This window comes from Scardinius erythrophthalmus (genome assembly GCF_964197995.2).
Source record: "Scardinius erythrophthalmus genome assembly, chromosome: 23".
Classification (NCBI taxonomy): domain Eukaryota; kingdom Metazoa; phylum Chordata; class Actinopteri; order Cypriniformes; family Leuciscidae; genus Scardinius; species Scardinius erythrophthalmus.
In genome coordinates, this window is record NC_138243.1 from 8293281 (window position 1) to 8310872 (window position 17592).

The 17592-nt window shown below is 37.6% G+C and overlaps 1 protein-coding gene across 4 annotated transcripts in view; it reads left to right on the forward strand.

Annotated features, from left to right (window-relative positions):
- Positions 1-1301: 1301 nt before the first annotated feature.
- The window catches only part of lin54 (lin-54 DREAM MuvB core complex component), a 30653-nt gene continuing 14362 nt past the window's right edge, over positions 1302-17592 (forward strand). The window contains exons 1-6 of one of the 4 annotated variants that reach the window (XM_081354507.1): positions 1302-1496; positions 5227-5935; positions 12231-12348; positions 12447-12580; positions 12718-12873; positions 13011-13218. In XM_081354507.1, coding sequence (XP_081210633.1) covers positions 5252-5935; positions 12231-12348; positions 12447-12580; positions 12718-12873; positions 13011-13218 — 1300 coding nt within the window. In that variant the 5' untranslated portion in view covers positions 1302-1496; positions 5227-5251. The other 3 variants (XM_081354504.1, XM_081354505.1, XM_081354506.1) reach the window with 3 other exon arrangements.

Sequence of the window (17592 nt, forward strand, 5' to 3'; positions counted from 1 at the left end):
CCCAGTAATGCTTTCAGATACTTTATATTAACAGGATTATTTAAATCTAATCTAAAACTGTATTATCGTACAGTGATGACACCATTGCATTTCATAATTATACTAGCAATAAAGTACAAAAAAAAATCGACCTCACATTTCAAAATGACTGCTCTTTAGTGGCAGACTATTCTCATTTCCAGACATCGGATCATCACTCTCTGAGAGCTAGACTTCTGTTCTGTAATATTCTGTCTGAAACACTTACTAAATTATATACTATAAACCATATAGTCCAACCCATTTCACATCTATGAATAGTAACAAACAGTGCCAAAGTGCAAGTCTGCAGAAAAGGGAAACTGCAGCAGACACAATAGAATAGAATAGAATAGAATAGAATAGAATAGAATAGAATAGAACAATATAATATAATATAATATAATATAATATAATATAATATAATATAATATAATGTAATAGCTATTAGTGAATTCATAACTATAAGTAAACCGTCTAAATGTTATGGCAACAACATATACTATATTTTTATTTACGGTACACAAATATAATATAATAATATTTTATAAAAATGAAATCAAATAAATGTTAATAGATATGAAATTAGGCCCTTTCTGATAATTTGTCACTGATGTTGTTTTTAAAATATGATACAAATGGCTACATCAATATCTATAATATAATCATTATTTTATATAAATTAAATTAAATAAATGTTAATATATGGTAAAATGAGTCATTTTCTGATCATTTGTCATTGCCACTGTTTTTAAAATATGATACAAAAGGCTTCATCAATATTTCTGTTGCCCTCTTCGTCCTTACACACGTTTATTGTTTACGCTATTTATTACTTTATGAATAAGCTTCATAGTAAGTGGTGTCATATCTTGATATGGCACGTTAACTGGGCTTTTGTATAATTTACTCGAACATTAACCCTGATTTTTTTATTCAGAATTAAAATCAACATATACATACTAATTTTTGACCACAATCCATTCAACTTTTTAAAATGTATTTTATTGTTATTGAACAAAGATCACAGGGATACATATATGTCACACAAAAGACAGGATAAGAAACTCGAGGTAGAGCAAGGCAATAAAGTACATTTTCAAACAAGATACAGTAAACAGAGATAGTCTACTAAATTAATTCATAAAACATTTAAATTAATAGAAATGAAACATTACATACAATATATAAATAAGAATAAATAACATGAAACTAAAAACAATCAATTCGACTGTGTGCGCGCAGCACGGGCGGAAGTTGTGGCGTGACGTCATTTGTTGTTTCCTCTGAAGGCGTGGCTTGATTATGGGATGTTAGAGGTGAAATGGCGCTCGGCGCGGTATTTTAAACAATCGTCTTCGTCTGAGAGCGGATGATCGACACGATGCAGAAGCGCGTTGGATGTAGCAGCGCGTGATCGAGCGGAGCGCGCGGCGGATTCCAGAAGAGCGTCGCGGCACTCATCACCTCGAGCAAGTGTAAGACGCGCTTTGAGCTCGGCTGGGGTTCGCGAGGGGCGCGAGGATATGATCGCGGCTAGTTGAGTTAGCCGCGCTGCTAACAGTGCAGTGTCAGCTGATGCCCGTCCGCGTCACACACACACACACACACACACACAGCTGGGATCGCTGGTCAATGCCTGCTGGGCTTCTGAGTCATCAATCAAATATAGCCAAAGGTTACCGCACGCGTCGAAGCGTTGCAGGAGTTAATAGTGGCTAACTAGTTAGTTAGCAGTTGAGGCTACTAAACCTGACAGTGAGTGACAGCGAGCCGCTGACCCGACGCGCCTGTCATTTAGATACATGCAGTCACAGGCTCACTATTATTATTAGCACTATATAAGTGTGTGTATATAGTGGCAGAGTGCCCTGTTATAAACCGTGCAAACAGTGTTATGGTTATAAAAGTTTATTCAAATTTCATTTACTTTACAGTTTTCTATGCTCTCTGTTTTATATAAATCTCTTTGCCATTAGAGAGTTAACGTTAGTTAAGTTGCTTTTGTTTGTGTGACGAACTCTTTTATTTCACATAGTTTTTTGGTACTAATTCCTTTTAATCAAAATCATAACAGTGCACAATTTTTGGTTTTAGGTTTTTTACTTGTGTGTAAAGTCTTTCGGTATCTTTATCCGGGTGAATGACAGCTTGAGTCTCCGTTCATGTTTACTGTATGAAAGATTTCCTTTTATTGTCCCAGTCAAGAACAAGCTCGAACCGATTAATGACAGATTAATAGTTATAATTGTCAAATCGAGTATTGCGAGCGTCACTTGTCTATACTTCGCCCCCTTTGTACTCTAACTATGACAAAACAATAAATCAAGTTGTTGTTTTCTTCTTCTCCTGTTTCTCGTTTCCGAACTGATGACGAGATGAAAATGGCGGATCTTTCGAAATCCTGCCCGGCCTGAAATAGACCCTCGGCGCGTGTTAAACTCTCTTCAACAGGGCTCAAATCAAGAGGAAAGCACCCCGGTCTACAGTAACTCTCGCGCTGCGCTCCGTGTAGAGTAAATATCCACATTTCCATGGCAACAGAATAGACAGTAAAGCAGCCGCGTCGAACATCAACAAACTCCAGCTGACGCGCGCTGAGTCTCGCTGAAGTCTCTCTGAGGTAAAGCATTACACGCGGAGTGTTATTGTCAGGCATGTACAGAGAGGCCTGCTGTTGTTTCCCTCTGTTTAACACTGCTGTTTGTTGCGTTTAGCGATTAAACGCGTGCATAGAAGGGTTTTATTGTGTCTCTTAAGCACATAACTGCTGTCGTTATTAGCAGGTTGTCCGTTTATTGCTAGTTAATGTCCGCTGTGAGTGACTGCTGCTTTTAACATGTAACTGCTGGTTAGCTCTTGTGCTAGTTAGCCACATAGCAGCTGTGCATAAACCGCTCGTCTGCACTGCGAGCGACGCGATCAACGCCGTCACCGGTGGCGACTGTAGAGGGATTGGAATGGGAGCGGTCGCGTCGCGTCGTCTTGTGTCCGGCGTTGAGTAAACACGGGGGTTTGAATGGCCCGCCAGCTGGTGCAGAATATATCAGACTAACTGTGCTGGTGTGATTGACACGATGAGACCTGTGAAGTGCTGCAGTCTTTATGTGAGGATATTGTAATGCCATGTAAATTCGCCATATGTAAATGAACAAAGTTGGTCATTGTTGTTTCCGGTACGGTACTTTCAGATTTCATAAATGCTGTCTAGACATGTTTACAAGGCTGAAGTGGTTATGTTTATTAATACATACACACAGGCCTGGAATTCACTGGGGGGAACTTTAGTCTGGACGATTTTTTTTATTACATATCTTTTTTCTTTTTTTTACTTTTAGTGATTTTTTTTAGATGTATTTAAATATAGAATCGTCTATAATTATGATAGCATGAAACATATTTCCTTCAAACAATGCTTTCTTCAGTATCAAGAGAGCCACATGAAAGGTCAATGAGCAACAGTTATGAATTATGTGTGTGTGTGTGTGTGTGTTGAAACTCTTCATTCAACATAATCTCTGCTTGGAGATAATTACCTGTTTGATTTTGGCCAAATTAAAGATACATAGTGTATAAATCTGCATAGGCACACTTTTTTTTTTGGTGCATGCCGAATTTAACCGGTCACACAAACCCTTTAAAAACCTTTGTCCTCCGGTTAAAGAAATGTTTTGGATGTCGACCTCTCAGTTTAGTGCTTTGAAAATCAATAATTATTAAACGTGTTTAAAGGTGAATCCAGGGAAGTTAATGTGCATTATAAAAGTCATTACATTTTAGATAATAATGTGTCTAGAATAATTGATAACATTGACTTAGCCTATCCCTTTTCTTAAACAATGGTTAAAAGGGTTGAAATGTGATGTTTATCATTTTATAAAACTTTGTTTTGTGAATGTTACCATCGACATGTTTAAAAAAAAAACACACATTTCTACCTAAACATGTTGTTCTGTTCTAATATAATTTTCTGAAATAATTTCAACTGCTGATTCTTTTTTTCCCCCAGAATTGAAAGAGTAGACTATAATGAGCTGATCTCCCCTACTTCTCACAACCCGTTTCATCACACGAAGTTGTGATGCTGTTTTTTTTCTAGTCTATAAAAGTCAATTTACAAAAATATATTGAATGAATTTTTATTATTTAAACAAATCTGTGAATGAGTGATTCAGTGACTCACTCATAAAGGCTTCACTTGTTTCATTACTGGATGAATCCGTGATTATTAACGAATCTCTTGAATGAATGATTCAATGACGGATACGTTTAAGTCACTTGTCGCCACCTACTGGTGTAATGATGCAATTGATACAATCTTTATTTGAAGCATCAAGTTACTTTCAAAAGGTGATTTACTCTATTTTGATCACTACCGTAGACATCAGTGTTTATATCTGAAGTATAAACTTTTATCCCAGTACTTCTGTGATAATTTGAAGTTAACACAGATATAACGATACTGTGTGGTTGAGAAGCTGTTTCATGCATGACTTCTCTCTCTGTCTGAAGCAGCGTTTCCAGTGAGTCGAAGAGAACAGAATCGTCACTAACTGATAAACTGGTGCTAAAAGTTGCTGCAGAAGGAGAAGCCACTGTATATAATACAGAGCGCTCCGATGAAACTCAATAAAGTTATCTTGCTTTCGGAGGCGGAACACAGTCGTGTAGAACATTTCTGGTAAATTATACCGAACCACTTTGATGACAGACTTTGTTCAGGCATTTCAGATGCTGTGCAACGGGATCGGTCCGCTGGTTGGTCCGTTGACGTCACATGACCTTTTTTTTTTTTCTTGTAATTTATTCGGTAAATGTGTTTCCATCGTAGTTTATGCGCACGTTTTCTTATCGGATAAATGTATCCGACTCAATTGAGCGCATTTCTTTTATTAGTGCATTTTTAGAATTTATGTGGATTTTGGCATTTACATCCAGCATTTTATTTTTGCGATATCCCAAAATGCGCATAAAAATAGGTGACGCGACACCTATATACATACATACACAAAATAATTATACGCAGTACACACACGTATAATGTGTAAACAAACTTTTATTTTGGTATATTTTTTATTTGGTCGCAGTCTGGAGGCCTTTGCTTACTGTACACTTTATACTTTATCAGTGTTGTATTCTCATCTCTTGCTTATGGATGTTTCTGTTCTTTTTATACATTTAAGAATTGTGCTTTTTTTTTTTTTCTAGTGTGTTTAGAGTATCTTTGTGCACAATGGATGTGGTGTCACCTGAGCTCAACAGCCTCCTGCCTGATGAGATCATGGACACGGAAGCGATCGCGATGGAAGAGGACCTTCCTGCCGAGCACCTCGCTCCTCCTCCTCCTCAGCCTGAACCAGAGCCAGCGCAGGTTCCTATGGAAACAGAGGTGCCTGAAATCGTCAGCCTGTGTCCAGCCACCACGTCTATGCAGATGACCTCCACCTCCACTAATGCTCAGTGCAGCACCAGCACAGGAACTCAACTCCTCCTCGCCTCCTCCGGCCTCATGGCTGTCACCACCACAACCCCTGCCAAAACCACCAGTCCTGCATCAGCTCAAAACCTCCCCAAAATCTCCAGCGTTACTGTCCCAGCCAACCACCAGCTCATCATCAATAAAGTGGCCAGCTCCCCCGCTGCGGATGGCAAGCCTCCAGGTGCTGCTGTGCTCAAGCCAGAGGGACAGAAACTCCTGGTTGCTGGTCTCAGTAAAACAGGGCAGCCCATTATGTTGGCTCTGCCCCACACTTGGAACAAGCCCGCCACTACCCAGGGCACTGGGGATGGCAAGGCCCAGGCGACGCAGATCAAGATGGTGACGGCAGTGGGGAAGCCTGTGATCGCTGTGAGCTCTGCCAGTCAGCTGATGGGCTCCTCCACGACACTGCAGGCCCAGCAGCTGAAGACCCTTCAGGTGGGTGTTTATCAACCTCTCGTGTTACACTGAGGCGGCAGACGTTACATAACTGAGGCGGCAGGCCACGCTGAGTTGGGTGGGTGTGAAATTACCATTTTATATTGAGACCCTAAAGAGAAGTTTAATTTCAAGGTTCTTTATTTTGGCCTCAGTTTCTTTCTTTTCTTCGTGAGAGTTACACGTATATGTAACAACGAGGTGTTTACTAATATATATAAACTGTAGCTGCAGCAGCTGACTGGTTGTTAGTGAAAACGTTGGTTACACTTTATTTTAAGGTCCGTGTTTTATTAATTATAAAATTAATTTAGTAATTATACATTTACTAACTAATAATTAACTAGGCCTACTTGTACTTACTATAAGGTTAGGGTGTGATTTTAGGGTTAGTTGCATGTGATTATGCATCATTTATAGTTATTACTACAGTAAATATATGGGCACTATAACATTCTGGTAACACTTTATTTTTACACTTTCAAGCATTGAAAAAAATCTTCAAATTTGTAAAACGTATTTTGCTTATGAATGCCATTTTTTTACTATATTTTTTATAGGGGTGCACGATATATCGGCCGCCGATATAATATCGGCCGATATGGTCATTTTTTTTTACACATCGGTATCGGTCCGATGTCAAAATATGGCCGATGTGAACAGGCCGATATTTGACGTGTGAAGCTGAAGATGAAGTTGATGTAGAGAACGCGCCTGAGAGAAATACACATTTCACACAGAGATGACATAAGCAGAGAACAGTCTGTTTTCTTTCCTTTTGAATTGTTCTGTTTAAAAATAGAAGTTTCAAGCTTTCTATATGTTCCCGGTTCTGTGAGGCAGGTAGGTTTCGGTTAATTTATGAGACGCGCTGCTCCAGGTTCACGCGCCGTTGCCTCTGTCCTGATTAAATATTTTCTACTATATTTACTTAATCCAGAAAATTCGTTGATGAAACATTGATCAAAATTAAGATACAATGAATACAAAACGAAATTAAATTTAAAGACAGGCTTTGTGCTTTCTGCTTGAGGTCTCTGTGAAAGTTTTAAAGCAGTTTTTAAGTGCCGCTTTCAGAGCGCTCACGTCTGTAACGGAGAACTGGCCCGCCGCCCGTCCGTACATTGTTAATGCAGTCCAGTGCGACATATGTTTTTTTCCTCTTCATGACACATTTTTGACCAGCGGCGGTTTCTTCATTAGGGCGATCGGGCGACGCACCACTAAAGTGTGAAAGGGACTTTTTCAATCACTATCTCATTCAACCACAGAGTTACGCTAGCAGTCACTCACTGTTGTTCTGCCTCTGGATATAGTCCAATCAGCGCCGAGTCACGTTCTGTGGAGTACCGCCTCTTTTTGGGCGATTTCACTCTGGCTGAGAATCGCCCAGAGTCTTCCCATAGACTTACATTCAAAGATTTTTTTTTTCGAACTGCAGGCACTGCAATGCATTCTCTATGGGTTCCGGGAGGGCTCGCACTAACGTGCTTTCGTCATCATACGTAACCTTAACTTGTGCAGCGATTGGTGGAAACAAATGTACCTCTAATAGTATTTAGCCATAAGCTGAAGTGACATCCAATAATTTCCTCAGTGCATAACTTACATTTCACGGACATATTCTCCATCTGTAAATGTTAGAAAGTCCAGTTTGCTGTCATGAGTGGGCGAGCTTTCTGCAAGCTATACTTCCGTGAACGAGCGCCCCCGCGTGCATGCGCGCCGAACAGGAGCAGGAACAATAGGAGCGCAATTATTCTGACTAAAATATACATTAGCACTAAATTATAAATATATTTAGCTAAAAAATTTGTTGTTGAATATTTGTTGTTGTTGGTGAACATAATTGTGCTAGAGAATTTCAAACCTACATGTGTATTTTTATGATATTAGCTTTTTTTTTTTTTTTTTTTGGTTTAGTAAATTTAACTACTTTAAAAAGCATTATTTTGTTTTTAGATTGTAATGTTGCAATGTTAGAATGTAATGTGATTTGACCCCTTTTTGGATAGACTGCAGATAGACAGCAACACTATGTTTGTTTTTATAACCTCAATATGAACATTGTTTGTAGGACAATATCGATCAGGATATATATATATTTTTTTAATTAAATACAGGTTTTTTTTTATTCAAATAGAGAAATAATAATTAAATACTCAGATTATACCATACATCGCCATTTAGCCCAAAAATTCAGATTTATTTGGCAATTGGCTACCCTACCGGCTGAAGTTTTAGCTAAACTTTAGGCTAATGATAGCTACATTATTATCACTGTTAAATTGTTATTTAACAATAAGCCTACATTCAGTCCTGAATTAAAAATTCAGTTTGTTGTGCCCCCCCAAATTTTTTTAGCACCAGCCGCCACTGTTTTTGACTGATCGTTTTTTGACTCGTGGATATTTGAATATATTGCTTGATATTTGATACCCGTTCAAATTTTGTTTTTCTCAAAAGTGACAGCACGTGTGATTTGTGGATTAGGCTAAGTGAGAGTGAGAAACAGGCGTTTATTTATTCATTCTCAGTGTTGAGAAACGTAGCCTTCATGTGTTATTGTGTTAATAAAAACTAAAGTAGCCTACCTTATGTTACATATTTATTTTTGTATGAAAACTAGCGCGTTCGTTACTTATAGATTAAAAAATTAGGCTACCGTTGTATCATTGCTGCGCGAGCTCTCTCTCACAAACACGGACGCGCACAGAGAGAGAGAGAGAGAGAGAGAGAGAGAGAGAGAGAGAGAGAGAGAGAGAGAGAGAGAGAGAGAGGATAATTGTAAAATGAAAAATTGACGGGCTAAGTTTAAATTTTGTTTTTGCTTGTTTGTTTCTTTTCTGTCAAAATGTCAGAAAGCATTTTGTATTATCCATCCGTGTTTTTAAATTTCGTTAAATGACGGACGTTTTACTGTTAACACAGCCCATCGGATTCGTCTTATAGCCTACTTGTTATTATTTTTAGAATAAGTGATTCGTTATGCTATTATTGGACTCCTGTCTATTCATTGTCAACTGTTTTCTATAAATATGTTTGTATTGGCTAACATTTATTCAGCTAATGCGTGTCCTGTTTAAAATGTGCAATGTTCAAAGGCAAAGACAGCACGTCACAAGAAGCCCTTTTCCCTGTGGTATTTTTTAGTATCATATTTGGATATTGGAATAATAAATGAAGTAGCCTATCTTAATTGTACACATGTTCCTTTTTTTATATATATATTTATATTTTTTTACTGTTTTCTAAGGGTTTCTTAATTTTAGACAAGTTGACCAGCACACATTATATGCAATATAATGCATGTGTGTCCTATGTGTGACATATTTTGCACACAGGTAAAGGTGCCCAATATCAGTAATTTCTAAAGTAAAAAAAAATGTGTTTTGGAAAATAGCTCTTTATTTGATAATCATTAAAATTTGTTTTCTATACAGAGATATCGACATCGGTACGGCCATAACAGCAATATTAATATCGGTTATCGGTATCGGCCACAATTTTCACATCGGTGCATCCCTAATTTTTTAAATTGATTATTGTTGTTATTTATAATATTTATTTATAGTAGTCATATTTGTATTACTCTATTTTACATGAGCTATTGTTATTATTATAGTATAATTATTTAAAGGCATATATTATTTTTTGTGCTATTATTATTTAATAATAATAATACAATTTTATGATAATAATGTTTGTGGTCATTTAAAGAAAAATGTAATCTACAAGTTAAATATATTTTAAAATGAGCTACTATATATATATATATATATATATATATATATATATATATATATATATATATATATATATACACATATATATATATATATATATATATATATATATATATATATATATATATATATATATAATTTTTTTTTTTTTTTTTTTTTTTTTTTTTTACAAATGATAGTCATATTTGTTAAAAAAATTCTTTAAGGAAAATGCCTTTTTTATATTGTTTTTTTAATCATAATTTTTTTTATTGTTAATGATTATATATAATATTTATATTAGTCATATTAAAAAAAAAACTTTTTTCTGTAACGACATGCTTTTTTACTTTACTGTATTTTTGAAATGAGCTATTATTTTTAAGATAATATTTATAGTAATTTCTAAATGTTATAAATGCAAGAAAAATGCAATTTTAATGCTGTATTTAAATCAGTGTTATTGCTATTATTTATTAAAAAACAAATGAATACTCAATTCAGTTAAATACATATTAAATATCCTTAATAATAATTAAAGTTTGATTAACTGTTACAATATTGTTAAATGGATAGTTGACCCAAAAATGAAAATTCTGTCATCATTTACTCACCCTGAAGTTGTTCCAAACCTGAATGAGTCTCTTTGTTCTGTTGAACACAAAAGAAGATATTTGGAAGAAAGTTGGTTGCCAGACAGTTGACTGAAGCCATTCACTTCCATAGTATATATATATATATATATATATATATATATATATATATATATATATATATATATATATATATATATATATATATATATATATATATATATATATATATATACACTGCTCAAAAAAATTAAAGGAACACTTTGAAAACACATCAGATCTCAATGGGGAAAAATATCATGCTGGATATCTATACTAATATGGACTGGGTAATGTGTTACGAACGAAAGGATGCCACATCGTTTGATGGAAATGAAAATGATCAACCTACAGAGGATTGAATTCAAAGACACCCTGGAAATCTAAGTGAAAAAATGATGCAGCAGGCTTGTCAATTTTGCTGAAATTTCATTGCAGCAACTCAAAATGGTTCTCAGTAGTTTGTATGGCCCCCACGTGCTTGTATGCATGCCTAACAACGTCGGGGCATGCTCCTAATGAGACGATGGATGGTGTCCTGGGGTATTTCCTTCCAGATCTGGACCAGCGCATCACTGAGCTCCTGGACAGTCTGAGGTGCAACCAGGTGATGTCAGATGGACCGAAACACAATGTCCCAGAGGTGTTCTACTGGATGTAGGTCAGGTGAGCGTGGTGGCCTTTCAATGGTATCATTCCTTCATCCTCCAGGAACTGCCTGCATGCTCTCGCCACATGAGGCCGGGCATTGTTGTGCACCAGGAGGAACCCAGGACCCACTGCACCAGCATAGGGTCTGACAATGGATCCAAGGATTTCATCCCGATACCTAATGGCAGTCAGGGTGCCATTGTCTAGCCTGCAGAGGTCTGTGCGTCCCTCCATGGATATGCCTCCTCAGACCATCACTGACCCACCACCAAACCGGTCATGCTGAACGATGTTACAGGCAGCATAACATTCTCCACGGCTTCTCCAGACCCTTTCCTGTCTGTCACGTGCTCAGGGTGAACCTGCTCTCATTTGTGAAAACCTAACTCCCTGGTGCTGGGCAGTGAGCACAGGCCCCACTAGAAGACGTCGGGCCCTCAGGCCACCCTCATGAAGTCTGTTTCTGATTGTTTGGTCAGAGACATTCACACCAGTGGCCTGCTGGAGGTCATTTTGTAGGGTTCTGGCAGTGCTCATCATGTTCCTCCTCGCACAAATGAGCAGATACCGGTCCTGCTGATGGGTTAAGGACCTTCTACGGCCCTGTCCAGCTCTCCTAGAGTAGCTGTCTGTCTTCCTGGAATCTCCTCCATGCTCTTGAGACTGTGCTGGGAGACACAGCAAACCTTCTGGCAATGACACGTATTGATGAGCCATCCTGAAGGAGCTGGACTGCCTGCGCAACCTCTGTAGGGTCCAGGTATCGCCTCATGCTACCAGTAGTGACACTGACCCTAGCCAAAGGCAAAACTGGTGAAAAACAGTCTGAAAAGATTAGTAGGGAAAAAATGTCAGTGGCCGCCACCTGTAAAACCATTCCTGTTTTGGGGGTTGTCTCACTGTTGCCCATCTAGTGCACCTGCTATTAATTTTATTAACACTAAAGCAGTTGAAACTGATTACCAACCCCCTCTGTTACTTAACTGACCAGATCAATATCCCAGGAGTTTAACTGACTTGATGCTATTCTCTGATGAAAAAGTGTTCCCTTAATTTTTTTGAGCAGTGTATATATATATATATATTTATTTTTTTTTTTTTCCTTTCCTGGAAGTCAATGGCTACCGATAGTTTTTTTTTTTTTTTTTTTTTTTTTTTTTTTTTACTATCCCTTTAATATGAATTTAAGAAGCTTAGTGATGAAAGTACAATCTTGTTTCCTGTTCAGTGTCACGGTCTATCAAAAGCAACTAAAATAATCGCCACGTGTCGTGTTTCTCCTCACAGATCACAAAGAAACCACCAGTATCTACGGCTGGACCAATGATAACAAAGCTCATCATCACAAAGGCCCTGAACAGTAAAGCACTGACCAGCCCAGCTTCAGTGTCTCCTGTAGTGACTGGTAATCTTCTGTCTGTATTTATAACATGAGCAAAAGTGCAGTTGCTTTATCAGCACGATTGTCAAATCTAAATTTCAATCCTCCTCTTTTGCCAACAGGGCGAGTTCTTACCCAGAGTACCCCTGTGACACCTCCACGCACCATTTCCATTGGCGAGGCCATCAGCACTGTGACACAGAACACGTCTGGTAACAGCAAAGTCGCCATCTCGCCTCTCAAGTCTCCCAGCAAGGTCTTGAATCTTTCAAATGTAAAAACTTGCATCACAGTTACATTTACCTGTCTTTGTGGTGCCAGATTTTTCTCTGTGATGGCCACACTCTGGTTTCTGATGTCACCCTCTTCCTCATGTTTCTCCTCTGTCTGTAGTTGACTGTGGTTTCGGTGGCCAGTCAGTCTCCAAACTCACCCCAGAAGTCTGTGACACTGCCGCTCAATGTGGCTCTAGGCCAGCAAATCCTCACGGTTCAACAGTCTGCCACCACTTCTCCAGCTAAAGCAGGAACCAGCCAGTCCACCGCACAGGTACGCCCATCTAGAGTCCTCAAAAAACCAAACCAGTCTGCTGTCCTGTCTAATATAGATTTTAACAAAGCCTGTGTGACATTGTAATTTAGAGTACAACAATACAAAACAATGTTTTTATCTGTTTTCATGTACAGGCTGCAAAGCCAATGCAGACAGTTACAGTGGGAGGGATGGGAACATCCCAGTTTAAGACCATCATCCCCCTCTCCACACCTCCCAACGTGCAGCAGATCCAGGTGCCGGGCAGTCGCTTCCATTACGTGCGGCTGGTAACGGCCACCACCGGCAGCGGCACGGCACAGACGGGCGCCAGCATCAACACCAACCCCTCCATACAACCCGGTCAGTGCATCATGTGCAGGGATTGGGAACCAAAGAACTGAACAAATCCGTTTTTTCTTTATGATTCTGTTTTCATATAAGAATTATTTAATACTTTTATGGAATAAGTCATTGGAAAAAGTGCAATTCCATTGCCGAATAGGGCTGGGTAATAAATCGATGTATATTATTTTTTATATTAACCTAAATCAGGTTCATGTCACTAAAAATCTGCATGTAAGTCTGCGTGTCTCTGTGTGAGAGGGCGGTGCTTTATGAGGACGTGAACTTAATTTCCTGAGCTGTTCTGTTCACTTCACTTCAGCTTTTCATTTGATAGAAGTGTATAATACATTATATACCCAGGGGGCAAAGGGGGTTTAGCAGACATGGGCTGCTGTAAAAGGTTGTCATATAAAAATGAAATCTATGATGTCTGAGGATCACAACCTGGGTGGCCAACCCGGTCAACAAGCTGCTGGAAACTTGTAATTAGGGTCAAAACAATGTTACCTCAAATTCGGCTTTAACTCCCAGAATCACCCAAACATGCTAAAACGGTTTAGTTATATTCATGAATCGTGAGCCATATCTCCCTGATACTTTATGCTAGAAACAAACTGAGCACACCTTTAGAAAGAGTGGAAGATAAGCTTTCATATGATGCCTTGATTGTACATGTAATTAGAAAGTAAGAGTTAACAATGCCTCTTCATTCATAGGTAGGCAAAAAAAAGAAAAAAATATTGAACATTCCATTTGTAATCGGTAGCATTCTTTTCCCTTTGTTGTTGTTACAATAAACAAATTACCATGTAAAGTTAACTTTTACTGGATGAAATCATATTTTGATTTTTTTTTTACTAACCAGACAGTCCTCATGGCCCATAACACATTTAGAGGGAATTCAATGTCAAGCCTATAATAGCCTGTCAATTCAAACAAGATCCAAGAAAGAAGTTTACCATTAACTGGTGTTAATTGTATACTGCTCTGTTTCTGTATGTACAGTATATCGTTTGCATATTTATGCAATATCAATTATTTGTATTGCAATGTCTATTTCTAATATTCTTTCACAAGTGGGATAGCTTTATTTATTCTATTGAAATAAAAAAAAGGGATTTGAGGATTTTGGGTTAGGCTGGTTAGTGTTCAATCCTGGTGTTTGGAGTGTGAGACAAAGGTACTGACAACTAAATGTTGAAAGACTAAAACACACAGGAGTCATGTGTGGAGTAGGTTTAAAAGTATTTACTGATTAAAACTGTTACATTAAGTAGCAATTTGTACAAAAAAACCAAACAAAAAACGAAACAGACAAACAGATTACAATTCAGGGTGATGATAACTAATTTCTGTAATAATGTTTATACAATTTGTTTAGCTGTTTCGGAATCACCGCTGCTGTCGCTGCTCTCTAGTGTTTCAGCAGGCTGTGTCCTACTACATTTGGTTGCCAACCCCTAGCAACGGCATCCTATGTAGCATGGAGCAGTTCTTCTGACAACCTTTAACCAGAGATGGGCACAAATACATCAAAAAGTATTTAATTAAAATACAAGTAATTTGTAATTTGAAAATACAAAAATATATTTTTTTACAGTCTTCTGTAGTGTAAGTGTGGCGTTAGGTACATGTAAGAGTCTAGAATACGAGTCTAGAAGACTTGCAATATTATTGTTTAGTGCAGAAGATGCGCTTTTAACGTACATGTTGCCACATACTGTCATAATAAAAGATAATTGTGCATATAACACTATATTTGTATTATATTACACAAAAACTAGTTAACGCTGCTGTGAGGGTGTTTCTAATAGCGCGGCTGTGACAAAGTTGACAACTTTCTCTCTTCCAACTGCCATTATCTATTTTTTTTACTCTTTTTGAAAGTTGTGAAAATGCTGTTGTGGCGTTTTTCTTTTGCTATTTGAGCAAATTGGAACACACACAAAAAAAATATTTAATGTAGTCTTTCATTCACTGCTATAGAAGTTAACCCAACTATGATGCCTTACACTTCTGAGAAACCCAGAAATGTGAACAGGGTCAATAGGATGTGTCACATCATGTGATTTACTTGCCAAAAACTGTGATAGGCAATTTGGTAGTCCTATTTGTATTTTATGTCTATGGTCCTAGGGATAGTTCACCCAAAAAGGAAAATTAGCCCATGATTTACTCACCCTGACGTCATCCTAGGTGTATATGACTTTCTTCTTTCAGAAGAATACAATCAGAGTTATATTAAAAAGTGTCCTGGCTCTTCCAAGCTTTATAATGACAGTCAATGGGTATATTTTTCATCAAAGTGCATCTATGCATCATAAAAGTGCATCTATCCATCATAAAAGTGCATCTGTCCATCATAAAAGTGCATCTATCCATCATAAAAGTGCATCTGTCCATCATAAAAGTGCATCTGTCCATCATAAAAGTGCATCCATCCATCATAAAAGTGCATCCATCCATCATAAAAGTGCGTCTATCCATCATAAAAGTGCATCTGTCCATCATAAAAGTGCGTCTATCCATCATAAAAGTGCATCTGTCCATGATAAAAGTGCATCTGTCCATCATAAAAGTGCATCTGTCCATCATAAAAGTGCGTCTATCCATCATAAAAGTGCGTCTATCCATCATAAAAGTGCATCCGTCCATCATAAAAGTGCATCCATCCATCATAAAAGTGCATCTGTCCATCATAAAAGTGCATCTGTCCATCATAAAAGTGCGTCTATCCATCATAAAAGTGCATCTGTCCATCATAAAAGTGCATCTGTCCATCATAAAAGTGCGTCTGTCCATGATAAAAGTGCATCTGTCCATCATAAAAGTGCATCTGTCCATCATAAAAGTGCGTCTATCCATCATAAAAGTGCATCTGTCCATCATAAAAGTGCATCCATCCATCATAAAAGTGCATCCATCCATCATAAAAGTGCGTCTATCCATCATAAAAGTGCATCTATCCATCATAAAAGTGCATCTGTCCATCATAAAAGTGCGTCTATCCATCATAAAAGTGCATCTGTCCATGATAAAAGTGCATCTGTCCATCATAAAAGTGCATCTGTCCATCATAAAAGTGCGTCTATCCATCATAAAAGTGCGTCTATCCATCATAAAAGTGCATCCGTCCATCATAAAAGTGCATCCATCCATCATAAAAGTGTGTCTATCCATGATAAAAGTGCATCTGTCCATCATAAAAGTGCGTCTATCCATCATAAAAGTGCATCTGTCCATCATAAAAGTGCATCTGTCCATCATAAAAGTGCGTCTATCCATGATAAAAGTGCATCTGTCCATCATAAAAGTGCACCTGTCCATCATAAAAGTGCGTCTATCCATCATAAAAGTGCATCTGTCCATCATAAAAGTGCATCTGTCCATCATAAAAGTGCGTCTGTCCATCATAAAAGTGCATCTGTCCATCATAAAAGTGCATCTGTCCATCATAAAAGTGCATCTGTCCATCATAAAACTGCATGTGTCCATCATAAAAGTGCGTCTATCCTGCACTTTTATGATGGATAGATGCACTTTTATGATGGATAGATGCACTTTTATGATGGACAGATGCACTTTTATGATGGATAGATGCACTTTGATGAAAAATATACCCATTGACTGTCATTATAAAGCTTGGAAGAGCCAGGACACTTTTTAATATAACTCTGATTGTATTCTTCTGAAAGAAGAAAGTCATATACACCTAGGATGACGTCAGGGTGAGTAAATCATGGGCTAATTTTCCTTTTTGGGTGAACTATCCCTAGGACCATAGACATAAAATACAAATAGGACTACCAAATTGCCTATCACAGTTTTTGGCAAGTAAATCACATGATGTGACACATCCTATTGACCCCGTTCACATTTCTGGGTTTCTCAGAAGTGGAAGGCATCATAGTTGGGTTAACTTCTATAGCAGTGAATGAAAGACTACATTAAATATATTTTTTTTGTGTTCCAATTTGCTCAAATAGCAAAAGAAAAACGCCACAACAGCGTTTTCACAACTTTCAAAAAGAGTAAAAAAATTGATAATGGCAGTTGGAAGAGAGAAAGTTGTCAACTTTGTCACAGCCGCGCTATTAGAAACACCCTCACAGCAGCGTTAACTAGTTTTTGTGTAATATAATACAAATATAGTGTTACAGTATATGCACAATTATCTTTTATTATGACAGTATGTGGCAACATCAAATCAAATCAAATCAAGTATATTTGTATAGCGCTTTTCACAATACAGATTGTATCAAAGCAGCTTCACAGTATTAAATTAAAATAAAATAATACAACAAAGTTTGTTTCTAGTGGAATTTATTGATTGATAGAATAAAATTAAATATCCCCAAAATATCCCCAACTGAGCAAGCCAAAGGCAAC